Source organism: Physella acuta, unplaced genomic scaffold (assembly GCF_028476545.2).
Source record: "Physella acuta isolate Inbredline_101_S28 unplaced genomic scaffold, ASM2847654v3 ptg001180l, whole genome shotgun sequence".
NCBI lineage: Eukaryota > Metazoa > Mollusca > Gastropoda > Physidae > Physella > Physella acuta.
Genome location: NW_026732697.1, coordinates 143,047 through 159,827, shown reverse-complemented (window position 1 = coordinate 159,827; position 16,781 = coordinate 143,047). Strand labels below are relative to the sequence as shown.

The window sequence follows — 16,781 nt, the reverse complement described above, 5'->3', positions numbered from 1 at the left end:
TTAGCTATTCTCCGAAAAAGCCACCACTATCATTAAAATGCTAATGTACTCACGACTCTGCCTAGGCGGAAGTTTGCTCAGCGAAGTGTACACAGACTTAGATTGCCGGCTTGCTTTTGACTTGAGGGATGCAGGAATTTGAGCATAAGCTTTCTGAAATCTCATACTTCTTTCTAAAAAATTCATCAGAGTAAATAAAATCAACAATTAAGTATTATAATACTAATTTAAATGTTTAAAATAAAAACAATGACTATTATTCTTAATAATTTCTAATAATTATAAGCATGTACGTTTTCTAGCAGATACTAAATGTTTTTTTGAAAAAAAAAACAGATTATGTTATGATTCTGAGAATTATAACGTTGATGTTTAGAAAAGAAATGTGCAATGAAAATTCATTTCTCATGGGGCATTTTGTTAATTGAAAGCTTGTTTTCTTTGGCTATTTACAAGAAAATACGTTAGAAGATTTAAGTATATAATAGTCTTCAACAAGAAACATACATCTATTTTGTAGCATTAGAAAAATCTTACGACAAAAAACGGTATGCTCTTTGTAGTCTTTCCTCTGACAAGCTACGCTGCAATACTTCACTGTCTTACAACGTGAACACCGCATTAGTGGTTTCATTTGGTAATGACAATGGTTGCACCGTTTATTGTTGATACCGGTGTTAAACACAGCTGGGTCGGCATCATCCTTGATATGACCAGGCTCCTGGAACTGCTTACCTGTTGAGACACACCATTTGCTGTACAACTTATTATGTGATGCTAATGATTTCCAATGTATTGTAATTATAACGAAAATAATAATCATTTAATGAGTTTAATGAACATGAAGATATTCAGGGCCGTCTTATCCATTAGCAAAATAGGCACTGTTGCTAAGCCATAAGAAAGGCCTACGAAGAACATGAAACGGCCCTGTAGACACAAGAGTAAAGGTTCTTTTTTTTTTTTAATTCTGAACAAGCTAATACAAGCATACATAGAGTTTTTTTTTTTAGTTATTTTATAATATGGGATTAGTAAATTTTATCAGTGTTCGAAAGTGTGACGAGAATGAAAATCTTTAAAACAATTTCGAATCACCTGTTCAATAATGTATTTTCATGTGTTTTATAGCAATTTTGATAATAACGTCTCGTTATGTTAAGGTCGGAATATTAATTTAATGGGAGCAGATTTGTTTTAAATTTATGCTAGCTAGACTCAGTACCAGGATGCAGATTGTACATAAAACACATTAATTTTGTTTGCTATATACATTAGCCTTTTCAGCGACACGAAACTGTTATTTTGGCTACACGCCATAAAGTTGTATTAGTTCAGTGGTTCTTAACCTGGGTTCGATCGAACCCCAGGGGTTCGGTGAGTCAGTCTCAGCGGTAAAGACACACACCCGACTTATATGGTGCATGATCTAGTTTTGTCAGTTCGGACGATTTAACTATTTAAAGGGTTCAGTTAACGCGCAAATGAAACTGGTGGGATTCGGTACCTCCAAAAAAGTTAAGAACCACTGTATTAGTTACATACATTGGGTAGACCTACTTACCACATATTTGCTTATGCAGAATACACACGGTACTTACCACATATGCCCTTATGCCGTATAAACACGGTACTTACCACATATTTCCTTATGCTGTATACACACGGGAATTACCGCATATGCTCTTATGCTGTATACTTACGGGACTTACCACATATTCCCTTATGCTGTATACACACGGGACTTACCACATATGCCCTTATGCTGTATACACACGGGACTTACCACATATTTCCTTATGCTGGATATAGTGGGCCCTCTGACATTCTATATCGCAATACGACACAACTTTGCAGCGTGAACACCGCTTTAGTGAACTGCTAGGCTTCTCACAATGCGCACACTTGTCCATTGATACGTGTCGATTTTGTTTTGGCTAAATCAACCTAGAAAAGGACGTAAAAATGATATTTACGATTTCTCTTTAAGTAATTAGGTTACCAAACACAATTTTAATCGATTTCACAGTAAATGAATCAATATAGAAAAACATGTTTAAATCGATTTCAGAGTAAAGGAAATAATGGAAATAAAATAAAATAAAAACGTTCAAATATTTAAATTACTAGTCCAGTAACGTTTGACATTCAACATTACCTGTCATGAAAGAAACAGTGCGAATGTATCAATCGTATTTTATAGCATTATCAAAATTAGAAGTGTTTATGTTACATGTCGAACGAAATTCTATGTTGAACATTTCTGGGAAACACCATTTATTTCTGGCAATTATCTAATCATTTCAAAGTAATCAGCTCGCTATTAATAACTCTTACCTATATCTGTGTCAAATACATGCATGTAATGAATATTGAAATAAATAATAAGACCCACTTACTATTGATAAGAATTATGTAATATTACTTGTGACTTCATTTTTTTTAGGAAAAAAATCTCCACACATTTTAAACGGTTGCTTACTAAAGATTGGTGTTTTAACTGTCAACAAACTTAGATAATGGAATGACATTTTCAGTGTCAGACAGCCTGTTGGTCTTGTTGGGTTAGAACAACAGCACATTCATGATCAATGTGTCATTTGATAGTTAAATGATTTATCTGGAATATTAGAGAGGGGGTTTTAGGTTTATAAAGTAGGTACAAAAAAAAAAAAACAATACCGGATTTTTCAATTGAAAAAAAATAGTAAACATACAAAAATCACTCCTCACCAAAAAAAAAAAAAAAAAAAAAATATTCGAAACTGACAATATGTAATTAAAAAGTTCTATAGTATTTATTTGTGTATGATCGATGATTATTTTGACTCGCGGCCAGCTATTTTTACAAAGTAACAAACCTTACAACTGTATAACCTAGTGACATTTCTCTTTCTGTTTAGAGTCGCTTTGATTTGTACTGTTAAAAATCGCCACTCGAAGTGCGGGTGCTAGTATAATTAGGTAAATTTTTTTAAGTTATTAAAGGATCAAACATTAATTATATAGCAGTGTATTGGAAACATTGTTTGTAATGTATACTATTTTGTATAAAAATTGTGTTTAAAGTTATGAGAAGAATCAAAATATAAGTGCACAAGAAGAATAATGTAAATATTTTTAAAATCTTGCAAATAATCTCACGATTGCCTCCCTTTTCCCATAAGAATATAAGACATAAGACATATCGTGTCGTTCAATGATTACTCTGGCAGTAAACAACACTGTTTGTAGTTCAGCACATACAGTCTGCAGACATATTGGATCTTGTGTAAGGAAAAGTAAAGAAACCGTGTAGAGCCTGACGGTCCATGGAGCAGGTGAAGTAGAGTTAGAGTGCACCTGCTTCAACGGCCTAGGCATATGCGCATATATATATATATATATATATATATATATATATATATATATATATATATATATATATATATATATATATATATATATATATATACTAGGCATACTGCCTAGCTTCGCTTAGGTTTTTAAATAACATTTGAGAATTTGAATACTTAATTATTTAGCGATGGATTTGGTGTTGAGTGCTTTAATTTAAACAGTAATGCTAACTTTAGAAAAAAAATGTTTTAATTTGTCATTTAAATAACGTTCTCAGAGAAATATCGGAAAGTACGCAATGTATAAGTAAAATGGAATTAGAACTACACAGCTTCCATGAACAGTACATCTCATAGTTTTTATTACATTGCCTTTTGAAATTTATTTATTTATTTAATTGGGATACGTAACTAAATTAACAACTTAATTTTGTACTAAAACAAATGCTATACTTCGTCATTTTCTATTTCTGTTTAAAATAGTATACAATTATTTGAAAAATAATAATTTAAATAACGTTACCTCCCTTGAAAACTGAACGTATGACGTATGTCTTTGTTTTTTTTTTTACAAACAGTTGCTATGCTTATATAAGAGATTATGGTATATGAACATATTTAACAACTATAATGGCTGTTTCCGACGGGATTAAAGTTTTTTTGTTAGCCTCCAGGGTCGGTCTACGACGTCACATAATATTAAGGGGATCGTTCGTCAATTTATTTATATATATATCTCATATAAGGAGAATTACACTCTAGATCATCTTTTAGCCCTCGTCGAGGGCTTTGAGTCTGACCAACAGTTTTTCCATACGGCCTAGTCATATATAGTAGTGTATGCAAAAAATTAGCCAGATATACTGAGCTTAAGTACCCTAAAGTCTGCGTTGAAATGACCCTCTGTTTTTCCCATAAAATACAAAGATTATATAGGGAAATACAACTGGTCAGTTTTGACCGCTTTACAAAGTTTTCCCAGATATGCCGAGTTTTTTGTGACACCCCTAGGTGTTCTTCTACCACCTCACAAAATATCAAGGGGGGTCGTCGGAGGAAATTTTTTTTCGTAATAGAGCTCATATAAAGAGAATTTCACTCGCGGTCACTTTTTAGCCCTCGTCGAGGGCTTTGAGTGTAACCGACAGTTTTCCTTAAGGTCAATCCATTGACCTAGGAGCATGCAAAAAAATTAGTCAGATATACTGAGCTTAAGTACCCTAAAGTCTTTGTTGAAATGACCCTCTGTTTTTCCCATAAAATACAAAGATTATATAGGGAAATACAACTGGTCAGTTTTGACCCCTTTACGAAGTTTTCCCAGATATGCCGAGTTTTTTGTGACACCCCAAGGTGTTCTCCTACCACCTCACAAAATTTCAAGGGGGGTCGTCGGAGGAAATTTTTTTTCGTAATAGAGCTCATATAAAGAGAATTTCACTCGCGGTCACTTTTTAGCCCTCGTCGAGTGCTTTGAGTGTAACCGACAGTTTTCCCTAAAGGTCAAGCCATTTACCTATAAGCATGCCAAAACTGAGCCAGATGTAAAGAGGGTAAGTGCCATAAAATCCGTTTTGAAATGACCCTCTGTTTTCCCCATAAAATACAAAGATTATATAGGGAAATACGACTGGTCAGTTTTGACCCATTTCCCGATTTTTCCCGGACATGGCGAGTTTTTTGTGACACCCCAAGGCGTTCTCCTACCACCTCACAAAATATCAAGGGGGGTCGTCGGAGGAATTTTTTTTTCGTAATAGAGCTCATATAAAGAGAATTTCACTCGCGGTCACTCTTTAGCCCTCGTCGAGGGCTTTGAGTGTAACCGACAGATTTCCCTAAAGGTCAAGCCATTTACCTATAAGCATGCCAAAACTGAGCCAGATGTAAAGAGCGTAAGTGCCATAAAATCCGTTTTGAAATGACCCTCTGTTTTCCCCATAAAATACAAAGATTATATAGGGAAATACGACTGGTCAGTTTTGACCCATTTCCCGATTTTTCCCGGACATGGCGAGTTTTTTGTGACACCCCAAGGTGTTCTTCTACCACCTCACAAAATATCAAGGGGGGTCGTCGGAGGAATTTTTTTTTCGTAATAGAGCTCATATAATGAGAATTTCACTCGCGGTCACTTTTTAGCCCTCGTCGAGGGCTTTGAGTGTAACCGACAGTTTTCTCAAAAGGTCAAGCCATTGACCTAGGAGCATGCAAAAAATTAGCCAGATATACTGAGCTTAAGTATCTTAAAGTCTTTGTTGAAATGACCCTCTGTTTTTCCCATAAAATACAAAGATTATATAGGGAAATACAACTGGTCAGTTTTGACCCCTTTACGAAGTTTTCCCAGATATGCCGAGTTTTTTGTGACACCCCAAGGTGTTCTCCTACCACCTCACAAAATTTCAAGGGGGGTCGTCGGAGGAATTTTTTTTTTCGTAATATAGCCCATATAAGGCGCCGGTCAGTCGAGGTCAGTTTTGACCCCCTCTCCGTAGACTTTTTGCCAAACCGTCACCGGCCCTCGTGTTCTATCGCCATAAGGCACCTTCGTGCCAAATTTGACGCGCCTGCGGCGCCGGGAAGTGCCCTATCGGGCACCTGACCACTTTGCTTTATATATATAGATATGTGTGTGTGTGTGTGTGTGTGTGTGTGTGTGTGTGTGTGTGTGTGTGTGTGTGTGTGTGTGTGTGTGTGTGTGTGTGTAAGTGCATAACTCCCCGGCAATAGATTTGGAAAGTAAACTTTTAAAATTCATAAATCCGTTATTGTAACCGGATAGTCTGTTCATGCGTTAGACGGCGTCAGCATATACATAAAGCGTAAATGCCTTGCGACCCTACCTCCACTTAGCGGCCGCTACCCCTCCCGACCAACACCCCGTTCCCCCCACCCCGCTACCCCCAGACAAAACCCCTCCTTACTTTGTTATACATTATTGTCATACAAAGTGTTCTGAATTTTGGACGTTTATTGTTTTTGGCTCTGTTAAAAGTACCACACATGCTGTGGGTGAATGCCCTTCAAGTGCCGGGGAACTATGATCTCACTCTGGCGGGTGTGGGGAGGGGGAATCAGAGCGTGGAGGGCAGTCAAGCGGAAATCCGAGCGGTTGACTAGGTCACGCTGTAGCACAGTGACGTTTGTTCGTAGTTTTTTATCCTAGGCAGTGTTTTCTGTTTACATTTCTATTTGGTTAAAATGTTTATCCTAGAGTACTTTCCATTTTCAACATGTCAATACATGACGTCCCACGCCTCCTTTGGGGGGGGGGGGGGGGTAAAGGCGGGGGGGGGGGGTAAAGGCGGGGGTCAGACAGTTTTTGGAGATGTGCTGTGTGGTGGTACATGGGGATGGGGGTATTTTGAACTGTGTGAGAGAAATAGTGATAATTAACCGGGGGGGGGGAGAGTTGTTTTGATACAATGCCTCAAGGGAGAGGTCCCGGCTTCTCTTTCGAATTGAGATGTGACAATATGGGTGGGCGGGGTCTACGACTAAATTCACGATAGACACTTGCCCGGATGTTGTTTGCACAAAGGCCGTTTTCACGAATGAACCATTGCTGGATGCAAAGTAAACTGGACTCCCGGGTGGACGGTGTGGAAGGGGGGGTTAGGTTGAGGCATCGAATGGTGTACGAACCACCCAATGCTCGATTAGAAATGAGAGCATTATTTACGCGCATGTTGTAAGACGTCATTGATCTTTTTGTGTTGAACAGGATGTTTACAGTTTAAAATGGGGTAGTTGGGTGGGGGTGGGGTTAGAAGGAGGTGTATACGTGAACGGGGGGGGGAGGTAGATAGTTTGTTACGACCCACGTACTCGAGCCACTGTGACACACACAAATGTACAGTCAGAGCTTTAAAAGAATATCGTATGAAATATGGTCAACTGTGGTTAAAGAAGGCCTTTGTGTATTTAAAAATGTCAAGTGTATCAATGGAAAAAAAAAAGCTACGATAAAAGTAAAGACAATTTAAAAAAAAATGCCATTTGTGAAATTGGTAAAAAAAAGGCAACCTTAAGCTTTGTTATTTAACATAACAATAAAAACTTTACCCGACCTTTTCACCGTTACAATGGTTAACGCCTATTTCAATATTAATATTAAGACGATCGTTCCTAAAATGTATTGCATTGGTCTATCCGGTAATAATGTGACAAAGCATACAATTCACAAAATGAATATAAGAGTTATGAATGATATTCGGCTCCTGGACTCAATATTTAACCATACTGACTAACTTGAATGTAGAGCCAGGACACATATACCAGGAAAGCTCTTCTCAGCGGCCTGTATTCCTAGGATGGGCAACAGGCCATCCTAGCAGTACCTAACCTAAATCTTGACATGGCAATTGTTATACTTACTACTACAAGGAAGACCTCTTAACAACTGTCTAGCCAGAGATACGCTATTGGTTGCTAAGGTTATTAGACTAGTGACACCCTCTTGAAAAAACGAAGTCCCTGAACTCAAAATGCAATAAAACATTTGAAGCAGTTACTAACTTCTCGAGAGATTATCGCCCGTTATGACCATCAATTGACGTCATTGAAAGTGTTAAAACAATTTTATGGGACATATTCAGTATTGTGTATGAACCTTTTGTATGAATAATTTCAATGATAAAATGTAATCGTCCCCACCCCCCCCCCCCCATGTTGCTCTTACCCACCCCGTTTTTAATGACGTCATTGAAAGTGGTATAACCATTTTATTTGAAATAAACGGTTTGCTAAGACTTGCCCAAAGACGCGGTTTTAGCAAACAGATCATGGGACAATACTGGGATTGACAATGCAAAAAAAATATATTTTAAAACCCTCGATTTTCTTTTCCAGTAATTTCTAATGTAAATATTATCGGCTTGACGTAAGTGCATTATACGTTTATTAATATTGATTAGTCTTAATTAACTATTCATTTTGCATTACTGAAAACTATTCAAATTATGAAGATACTATTAAATTATGATCACAATACACTGTTATTTTAACATAGGCCTAATGCATCTCACTTAAAATAACATCTTGCACGCATCCTATAATACTTTTGCCCACATCTAGCTCATATAACTTGTATAATATTTAATAAACTACCGCTCATTAATGTTTTATATAGTTCTATAAACCTCAACCCTTCTCTTGAAAAAAATAAAAGAAACCATGATACAATCTCGTGTTATCAAAACTAATTTCACGAGGAAAATCGCTTGATGCGTCTTTATTTAATATTTGATATAATAAGGTCTTCTTTTTTTTAAAGTGGCAGGTGTGTAGAACTGGAAAAGATTTAGCTACGATAAAAATTAAGACATTCTTAATCTAAGTTATATAACATGACATTAAAAAAGTACCCGACCCAATATAAACAGATAGAAAATAATAGCCCACAATCTAGCATCTGTTAAATAAACTACAACTCTGAACTTATCTGAATATAATTTCCTGGTCTAGTTGCAAAGCTGGGTTGATTTCGTGTACCTGCATTAATTAGAATTGAAGAAATGGGTAACGAGGTTAGACATGCGATGCTTTGACTGGCTAAAGGGGAATGACCGCGACGAACGATCACTCTTGGCTATAGGGAAACAACCGAGACTAAGGATCGAACATTCATCAGATAATCACAAATAGTCGAACATGTTGCTGAGATAATTGTTTAATGTCATTGTTCTCTAAGGCTGTTATCTTCTCACGTATTTGTTGTGAAGAAATATTCTAGATACAATCATCGTGGTGCCTTCAGTTACCTCAGTGATATACTTACTCTTTACACTTGGATTCAAATTATAATAACTCGAAAACTGAAAAATATGTTAAGATTGCCATTATCTTCGTGTAAAACTATTAACAATTTTTTTATAGCTATTTAACTTTTTAAAATTAATTCTGAAGAATAAGTGGTAGTTATTATATTGAAATAGCTACATTTTACACTGTGATGTACAATTATGTTTCCGAAAATAGGATATTTTACCTACGTTTTCAAACAAAAACTTCAGAATGTGTTGGTTGTATAATTAGCAAATCGCAACCAGTTGGACCATAAAATGGTGGACAGGATACTTGACATCTACAAAGACTTCGGCCAGATGACCACCATGCACGGGGTGAAGCGGACAGCACATAGCAACCCAACATGGCTGAAGTTGCTATGGACGCTGTTTGTGTTTACCGGCATAGCCTGGGCCACGTACCAGATCGTCCTGACGGTCCAGAGCTACTACAGCTTCCCGTCGTCCACCCAGCTCTCCATAGAAACCAACCACACGCTGGAGCTGCCGGCTGTCACTATATGTAACCTCAACCGGCTTCGTGTATCCAAGGCGACGTTTCTTCAACCTCAGTTCGATGCGTGGAGACAGGTCAGTGCTTAATAATTTTATAAAGCGGTTACATTTACTTTAGTGCAGGATATATATATATATATATATATATATATATATATATATATATATATATATATATATATATATATATATATATATATATATATATATATATATATATATATATATATATATATAAAACTTATGCCAGACTGTTAATTAAAATTTAGGCTCAATGTATTTTAATTAATTGCAATCTGAAAAAAAATTATTAAAAGTGATTTGTTGGCCTATCGGTAGAGAGTTAGACTGCTAGCACGAGAATCTCGATTTCGAATCCGGGTTCAAATCAGTGGAACGTCCGTGAGTCCACCCTTAAGTTAGGGAAACAAAGGCGGCTGGGCATTGTGCTGACCACACTATCCCTTCATATGCCGTGGTCAATGAATCAGATTAACTCTACTTCATCTGCCGCCTGTGTCTTGGGCACGAGCGGGATTAAGAAAAGAGATGTGTTTTAATTTAAGCAGAGACAAGCGTTTTATTAACAGCTACGATGTTTCCAACATAATAAAGAACCTTGCTATATCGTGTTCTATGATTTTATGGTGACGTGGTATAGCTAATAATTTATTGTTTGGTGATGTAATGTTACAACTAGTTTATTTGGTGTAGCCTACAATTAAATTTGTTTGGTGGTATAAAGGTATTGCTAATTTATTAATTGGACGGCGTGGTCTAGTGATAGTGGTAGAGCTCTAGAATGCTAACCCTAAATCTATTTTGGATCAGAGTTCAAGTCAGTGGAGCGTCACTGAGTCCAACCAGCTACGATGTGTACCTAACTCACGTTAGGGAAAGTAAAGGCAGCTGGGTATACTGCTGACCACACTATCCCTTCCTACGCCGAGGTCACAAAAACAGGTGAACTCTACTTCACTTGCCCCATTAACCGTCATGTTCGAAAATGGAGCTTTATTAATTTGTTTGGTGGTTTAATTGTATGACTAATTTGGCTGTATATGGTATAACTATATAGCTAATTTTGTAGTACAACATACAGCTAACGTATTGAGTCAGTACAAATTCTCCAATTTACCACATTCCCCCCCCCCCCCCCCCCCCAAATTTATAACACCAATACGTTTGATTCGAAATTGTGTTAAAAACTTTCAAGTAGCGTTCGGGCTGATCGCTTCCTGCCTGTTACCATAGCAACGCAATATTTCACTGTCTAATGCGAACCGCCCCTCCAATTCACGCTATACACGCCTCTTGACGGTAGTTAAGCGAACCGCCCCATACCCTAGCTACGAGCTAACCACCCTTACTTATCACCATTGATTCGCCAATAGACGTATCGTATGGCGAACCACTAAAGTCCACATAAATGAATCGTAAAATTTAAGTACAAGCTTGAAACATGTGTCACGTGTATTTACTGATAACATGTTATCATGAAATAAAACCTCCATTCATCCTGTTTGCAAATGTTAATAACATATAGAGCAAAGACCAATTCTATTAACTCGATATAGTTACATGGGGTTAAGGTCTATCAGAACTGTCATGGCGTGTTAATACACAAACACACCCACACACACATACACACACATCCACTCACACATAAACACACACATACACACATATACACGCTCCCGCCAACTCACGGAAGCACGCACACACAAATACACAAATACACATACACATCTCTCCACGCACTGAATCACGCACGCACGCACGCTCACACAAATACACACGCACTCATACATATACAACCCCCCCACCTCCCCAAATACACAAGCACGCACGCTCAAACAAACGCAAATGCACTATAGTATAAATAAAAAGTGAGTGACTATAATAGCAAGAAGAAATAATATCTAACTAGTTCAACAGACAACTTATTTTTATTCACCTCTTGAATGCACAGACAACCCTATAAAAATATCTCTAACAATACATACGTTTTGGTGTTTTTTACTTTAGAATAATCTGGCGGTTGCTGAGCAAATGAAAGAGCTGAATATTGCTCTGACAGACGTGACAAGAGAGGTGAAGGAGAGCTTAGGTCACTCAATGAGTGACATGATGTTGTCGTGTACTTTTGACGAGGTGAGTACGGTGGTGACACTTATAATTGGTGAGGTGGTGACAATATGTTACTCTTTGACTTGCATTGTGATTTGGTCGAGGACCATGGCGAAAGTTTGACTTGGTTAGTATTGTGGTGACTTTGACTTGGTTAGTATTGTGATGACTTTGACTTGGTTAGTATTGTGGTGACTTTGACTTGGTTAGTATTGTGGTGACTTTGACTTGGTTAGTATTGTGATGACTTCGTCTTGGTTAGTATTGCGGTGACTCTTATATTTGGTCAATTAGCGTGTTAATTCTAAGAGTATGTTTGTACTCTGGTGACTATAAGACTTACGTTGTATTATAGTATGTCACCGTATGTTTTTACATATAATGTATATACGTATGTTCTAATTGTCACCTTAGGATGACTGTTCTCCAGCCAACTTCACACTGGATGTGTTCCTAACAAACGGCAACTGTTTTACATTGGGTGACCGGACAGCTAATCCTTCAGCATCACGGTAATAACTCTAGTTTAAAGCATTTATGGTAATAACTGATAACAATTTACTTTTTAGTGAAATATAAATGTAAAACAATGATAGATACATTTTTCTTAGATAAAATGTATGCCTTTCATGTGTTTTTAATTTTTTTTTATATCACCATGAGTACTGTAGCAGGGGCGTAGCGAAGGGGGGGGGGGGCGGGGGGTGCGGACCGCACCGGGTGACACCATTTAGGGGGGTGACACCAAGGCAAAACAATAGCAAAATATGTAGAGAAAAACTCGAGGGGGGTGTGCAAAATCGAAAACTTGAGGGGGGGGGGGTGCAAATCGAAAACTTGAGGGGGGGGGTGCAAATCGAAAATTTGAAAGTTTGTCCCTGTGAAGGGTCTCTATGCCTCTGGGGGGGGGTGACACCATTAAGTGCCGCACCGGGTGACACCCGACCTCGCTACGCCACTGTACTGTAGTACTCAATATTCTTGAACTACTACAGACATTAAGTTATACCACACATGTTCAGGTATGTCTCACAAGCAGGACCAGCAAATGGCCTGATTCTAGAGCTGGACATTGAGCAGGACGAGTACCTGCCCATCACCGAATCAGCTGGGATAAAGGTCTTGTTACATTCTGGCTCTGAGATCGTCTTCCCTGATAACAGTGGCATCCTGGCAGCGCCGGGCTTCGTTACTAGTATTGGCATTAGGAGGGTACGTAATATTATCTAATAACACTAGTTCTGATAACTTAGTTTGCTAAAACAACATTAATTTTAATTATTGTAAAACTGCATATTGTAAGTGAAAAAAAAATCTAGCATTGTTAAAAACGTATTGGTTTCTAGAAACTGGGAATGGTTTATTTTCGAAAAAATAAACCTGATTATCTATCCAATGTTTATATAACTATGAAATTAGATTCACCAACACACTTATATATGTAATGCTGATCCAATTAATATTTTAATTTTAGACACATAATTCGATTTTTTAGTTATTAATGAGATTAATATTAGGTTTGTGTCTATGTCTAGAAAATCGTATACGTCTATTCTAAGTATCGTGGCTAGAGTTAATATTGTCGATTAAGTTAAATCTGATTGTTCTGTTAAACTTAAGTGGAACAATTCTCATCAACGGTCATTAAACTTAAATATATTCTAGAATTGCTAAAGAAATACTGAGAGCTACCTACTACCAAAATATTTCTCTTATTCCAGTCTGAGAGCTACCTACTACCAAAATATTTCTCTTATTCCAGTCTAAGAGCTACCTACTACCAAAATATTTCTCTTATTCCAGTCTCAGAGCTACCCACTACCAAAAAATTTCTCTTATTCTAGTCTGAGAGCTACCTACTACCAAAATATTTCTCTTATTCTACGTGTCAACCGGTTATCGAAATTGAGGCCATTGACTCCGATTTCAGCCTGCTTTTCTATAACTTGTCCAACCAAGAACAAACTACGAGGCAGCAGTTGTTTGATTTTGGAGTTGTCTCTCCTAGAAGAGTGGCTGTCCCCAGCTAACGAGCCTAAATTACCCGAGGGTTCAAACTCAAGACTTTTCGTTTTAGTAACCATGAGATTTTACCGACTCGACCACGCTGACCCTCCCCCCCCTCTTTATTTAAAAATATCCATGAACACCAGCTCACATGACTAATCGAGCCCCACGAAGAGGGTAATCATAAGTGAAATAATAATGACTAATTGAATATCACAATATACTTAAATATATGAGATATTCTTGCATTTTCATCTGAGATGTAGCATAAACCGGCGTATTACAATACAAACACAAACAACCAAACAATAAGTTGCAATAAAGAGAAACTTTTTTTCTGTCATGGGGGGTGGGGGGAGGGGTGTTGAGCAACGATGAATCGAATATTTACCGACAAGTAAAGTGTTTTCTTAAGCAGTGTGATTGTCTCCCCTCCTCTCCTTTTAAAATTTTATTTGTATATTTCCATATTATAGAGCTTATAAGCATGTCGCCAACTTCACAATGACCTACTTGGCAGAGTGCGTTTTATTTTTTCAAACCAAATATGAATATCTTCATTAAATCGGTAAAATATAAATGTAGAAAAGTTACTTCCGCGTTTGTTAATTTATTTAACATCGTACTCAAGGATACCGATAGACGGCATAATGTAGGCTAGGTTATAGAGAACTACATCCTACGTTAAATTGTAAATTTAAAAAAAAAAAATTAAATTTTTGTAAAGAATCGTACAGTTCGTTAGTATTTATTTAGGACAATTTGTCCTAAATGCAGTGACAAATAAGCGGTAATATAATATTATCAATAGCTTAGGTTTACCTGTACTTATTTAGTTTCCATTATACATTTTGCATTTAGAAAAGTATGCCAATTAAGTAGTTCCCAGATTACGTTTTTTTTAAAAACAAATTGTTGCATTTTGAGAAATCTTGGTAATTTTAAAATCTCTAAAAGAGACCCAAAAAATAAAACAATAAACTAAGCTCGATCATTGTGTGGTATGTATACAACTGAAGAAGAATACACTAGACAAATCTACACCTTCTTTGTACAACAGGAATATGAAAATACTAATTCGTTTATTTTAATACGAGAATGATGCATTTTTTATATTACTTTTTTTATATTATATTTTTTTCAATACTGTTAATCTTTTTTTTTTCATTGTGTTAATTTATCTTTTCATTATTATTTTACAGATGCTACATGAGCCACTAACAATCAGTTGCAGCTGCGAATAACATTGTTTTACTACGCGTCTACCTTATGCATTTTCACCAATGTATCTTTATTTTTTAATAATAACACGACTTAACTATAATCGAAACTTTAAAAAAAAAAGTTTTATTAGTTACTTCCCATGTCAACTTGTACATGGCACCAAGGGAAAAAATTCCTTTAATTATTTATGCAAGTCGTAAAACTAAACTTATTGCATACGTAACCAGATGAAACATTTTATGTAAGTTTTATAAAAAAATGTGTACAATATTTTTGACAAAAAAACATAACTAAAAGAAAATATACAAATTTACTAATAAATAGTCTACCTTCATGGAAGTTTCAATAGCCATAGCAGATTAGGACTACAATTATAATGAGGACAGTTAAAGCCATTTTAAAGCGTTTGTGTACTGTTAGTATGTTGTATGTTCCATTATATAATTTTAAAAGTTAGAGCGTATGTACATCTTCAGAAACCTACACCTCAAAACCATCACACCCAAAGCCAGGGAAATAACTTACAGACTCATCTACAATTCAATACCCCTAGCAAAACAACAGAAACCATTTTGCCCACTATGCAGACAAAACACACCCGAAACCGAAACGCACATATATTTAGCATGCCCCACCATACAAAACATGAAAAAGACGCTAGAAAACAAAATAATAAAAAACGAGACCTACAATATCGATATAGTCATAACTCTAAACAAAATCCCAATACAAAGAGATAGGACGGACCTAGAGCAAAAAGCAAGGACGGTAGCTATATATAGACATACTATTTGGAACAGCAGAATAAAAGCAAAACACGACAAGGTACGTTTCACGGGACACGTACTAGACTTGATTTATCGTAGACGACTCGACAATGACAGCATTCAAACACATATACCATAATTAACAACACCAAAACGTAAAGAACATATTACACTGCTTTTGCCACCTGGAACGCCTAATCGAACTGGCTCATCCCCCTTTCATCACACCCTCTCCGCCCCCCGCCCCTAAACCTCATGATCCCAATATCAAATTTCCCCTCAAAACTGCATCCCCTCGTCCCCATCACCACCACCCCTGTGATGAAGTACTATGTTAAACAGTGACAATGATGTATTATCCAAATACATTTCTAACAACATTAATGTAACTCCCACCCCTCAACCCCCATGTCCCCACTTTGTGTCGCATCATTTATCATTTGGCATTTCATTTTCCTATTGTTGCTTTTTGTGTATTGTTTTATTTATAAAGCTTACAAACATTGTAAAGCTATCATTTGTTACTATATTACTATTATCATATATGTAAAGTACTTTGGTCCACAACGTACAAATGACCCCAATGACCCGTACTCCTTTTGTATTCATTGTATTATCACCAAATTAACACTTACAGTTGTTTCGTTAACTTTACTAACTCTTTTATGTGAACACCAATTTTTTTTTATCTATAAAACTCCACTGTATCCCCACACGTGATAGCTACACGCCTACCCACCCCTAACCTGTCGGTACTAAACATTCATCTAAACATAAACACCGACTTGAACATACCAACCTTTCACCCTCCCACAAATTCGCTCACACAGCAATCTGTTCGTCAAACCCTCCCCCCCCCCCCACCCACACACACTACAAATGGTAACACCTCAGCAGTCAGATAACACAGCACAAAATTTGACGCTTGGCTTGCCTTAAAACACGCAGACACCCTCTCCACGCCCCGTCAGACACATCTACCCACTCCCCCCTCTCCCCCTCTATCCACT

The 16,781-nt window shown here is 36.9% G+C and overlaps 2 protein-coding genes across 2 annotated transcripts; one reads left to right on the top strand and one right to left on the bottom strand.

Moving 5' to 3' along the window:
- Positions 1-2,229, bottom strand: LOC131956863 (N-lysine methyltransferase SMYD2-B-like). Its single transcript, XM_059321476.1, has 4 exons — positions 2,159-2,229; positions 1,787-1,937; positions 538-735; positions 1-173 (listed from the first exon to the last, which is right to left on the bottom strand). The coding sequence occupies exons 2-4, from the start codon at positions 1,911-1,913 to the stop codon at positions 1-3; spliced, it is 498 nt and encodes a 165-aa protein (XP_059177459.1). The 5' UTR covers positions 1,914-1,937; positions 2,159-2,229.
- Positions 2,230-9,403: 7,174 nt separating this feature from the next.
- Positions 9,404-13,617, top strand: LOC131956862 (acid-sensing ion channel 1A-like). Its single transcript, XM_059321475.1, has 5 exons — positions 9,404-9,718; positions 11,672-11,797; positions 12,188-12,285; positions 12,796-12,985; positions 13,495-13,617. The coding sequence occupies exons 1-5, from the start codon at positions 9,404-9,406 to the stop codon at positions 13,615-13,617; spliced, it is 852 nt and encodes a 283-aa protein (XP_059177458.1).
- The last annotated feature ends 3,164 nt before the right edge of the window (positions 13,618-16,781 follow it).

Bases quoted from the DNA above. Each gene is read 5' to 3' on its own strand.
- LOC131956863 (XM_059321476.1), bottom strand. From the start codon at position 1,913: ATGGACAAGTGTGCGCATTGTGAGAAGCCTAGCAGTTCACTAAAGCGG. The intron at 736-1,786 runs GTAAGTCCCGTG...GTGTCTCAACAG, and splicing joins CCAGCATAAGGAAATATGTG to GTAAGCAGTTCCAGGAGCCT. The intron at 174-537 runs GTAAGATTTTTC...TGAATTTTTTAG, and splicing joins AGAGCATACCGTTTTTTGTC to AAAGAAGTATGAGATTTCAG.
- LOC131956862 (XM_059321475.1), top strand. From the start codon at position 9,404: ATGGTGGACAGGATACTTGACATCTACAAAGACTTCGGCCAGATGACC. The intron at 9,719-11,671 runs GTCAGTGCTTAA...TTTTTACTTTAG, and splicing joins AGTTCGATGCGTGGAGACAG to AATAATCTGGCGGTTGCTGA. The intron at 12,286-12,795 runs GTAATAACTCTA...ACACATGTTCAG, and splicing joins GCTAATCCTTCAGCATCACG to GTATGTCTCACAAGCAGGAC.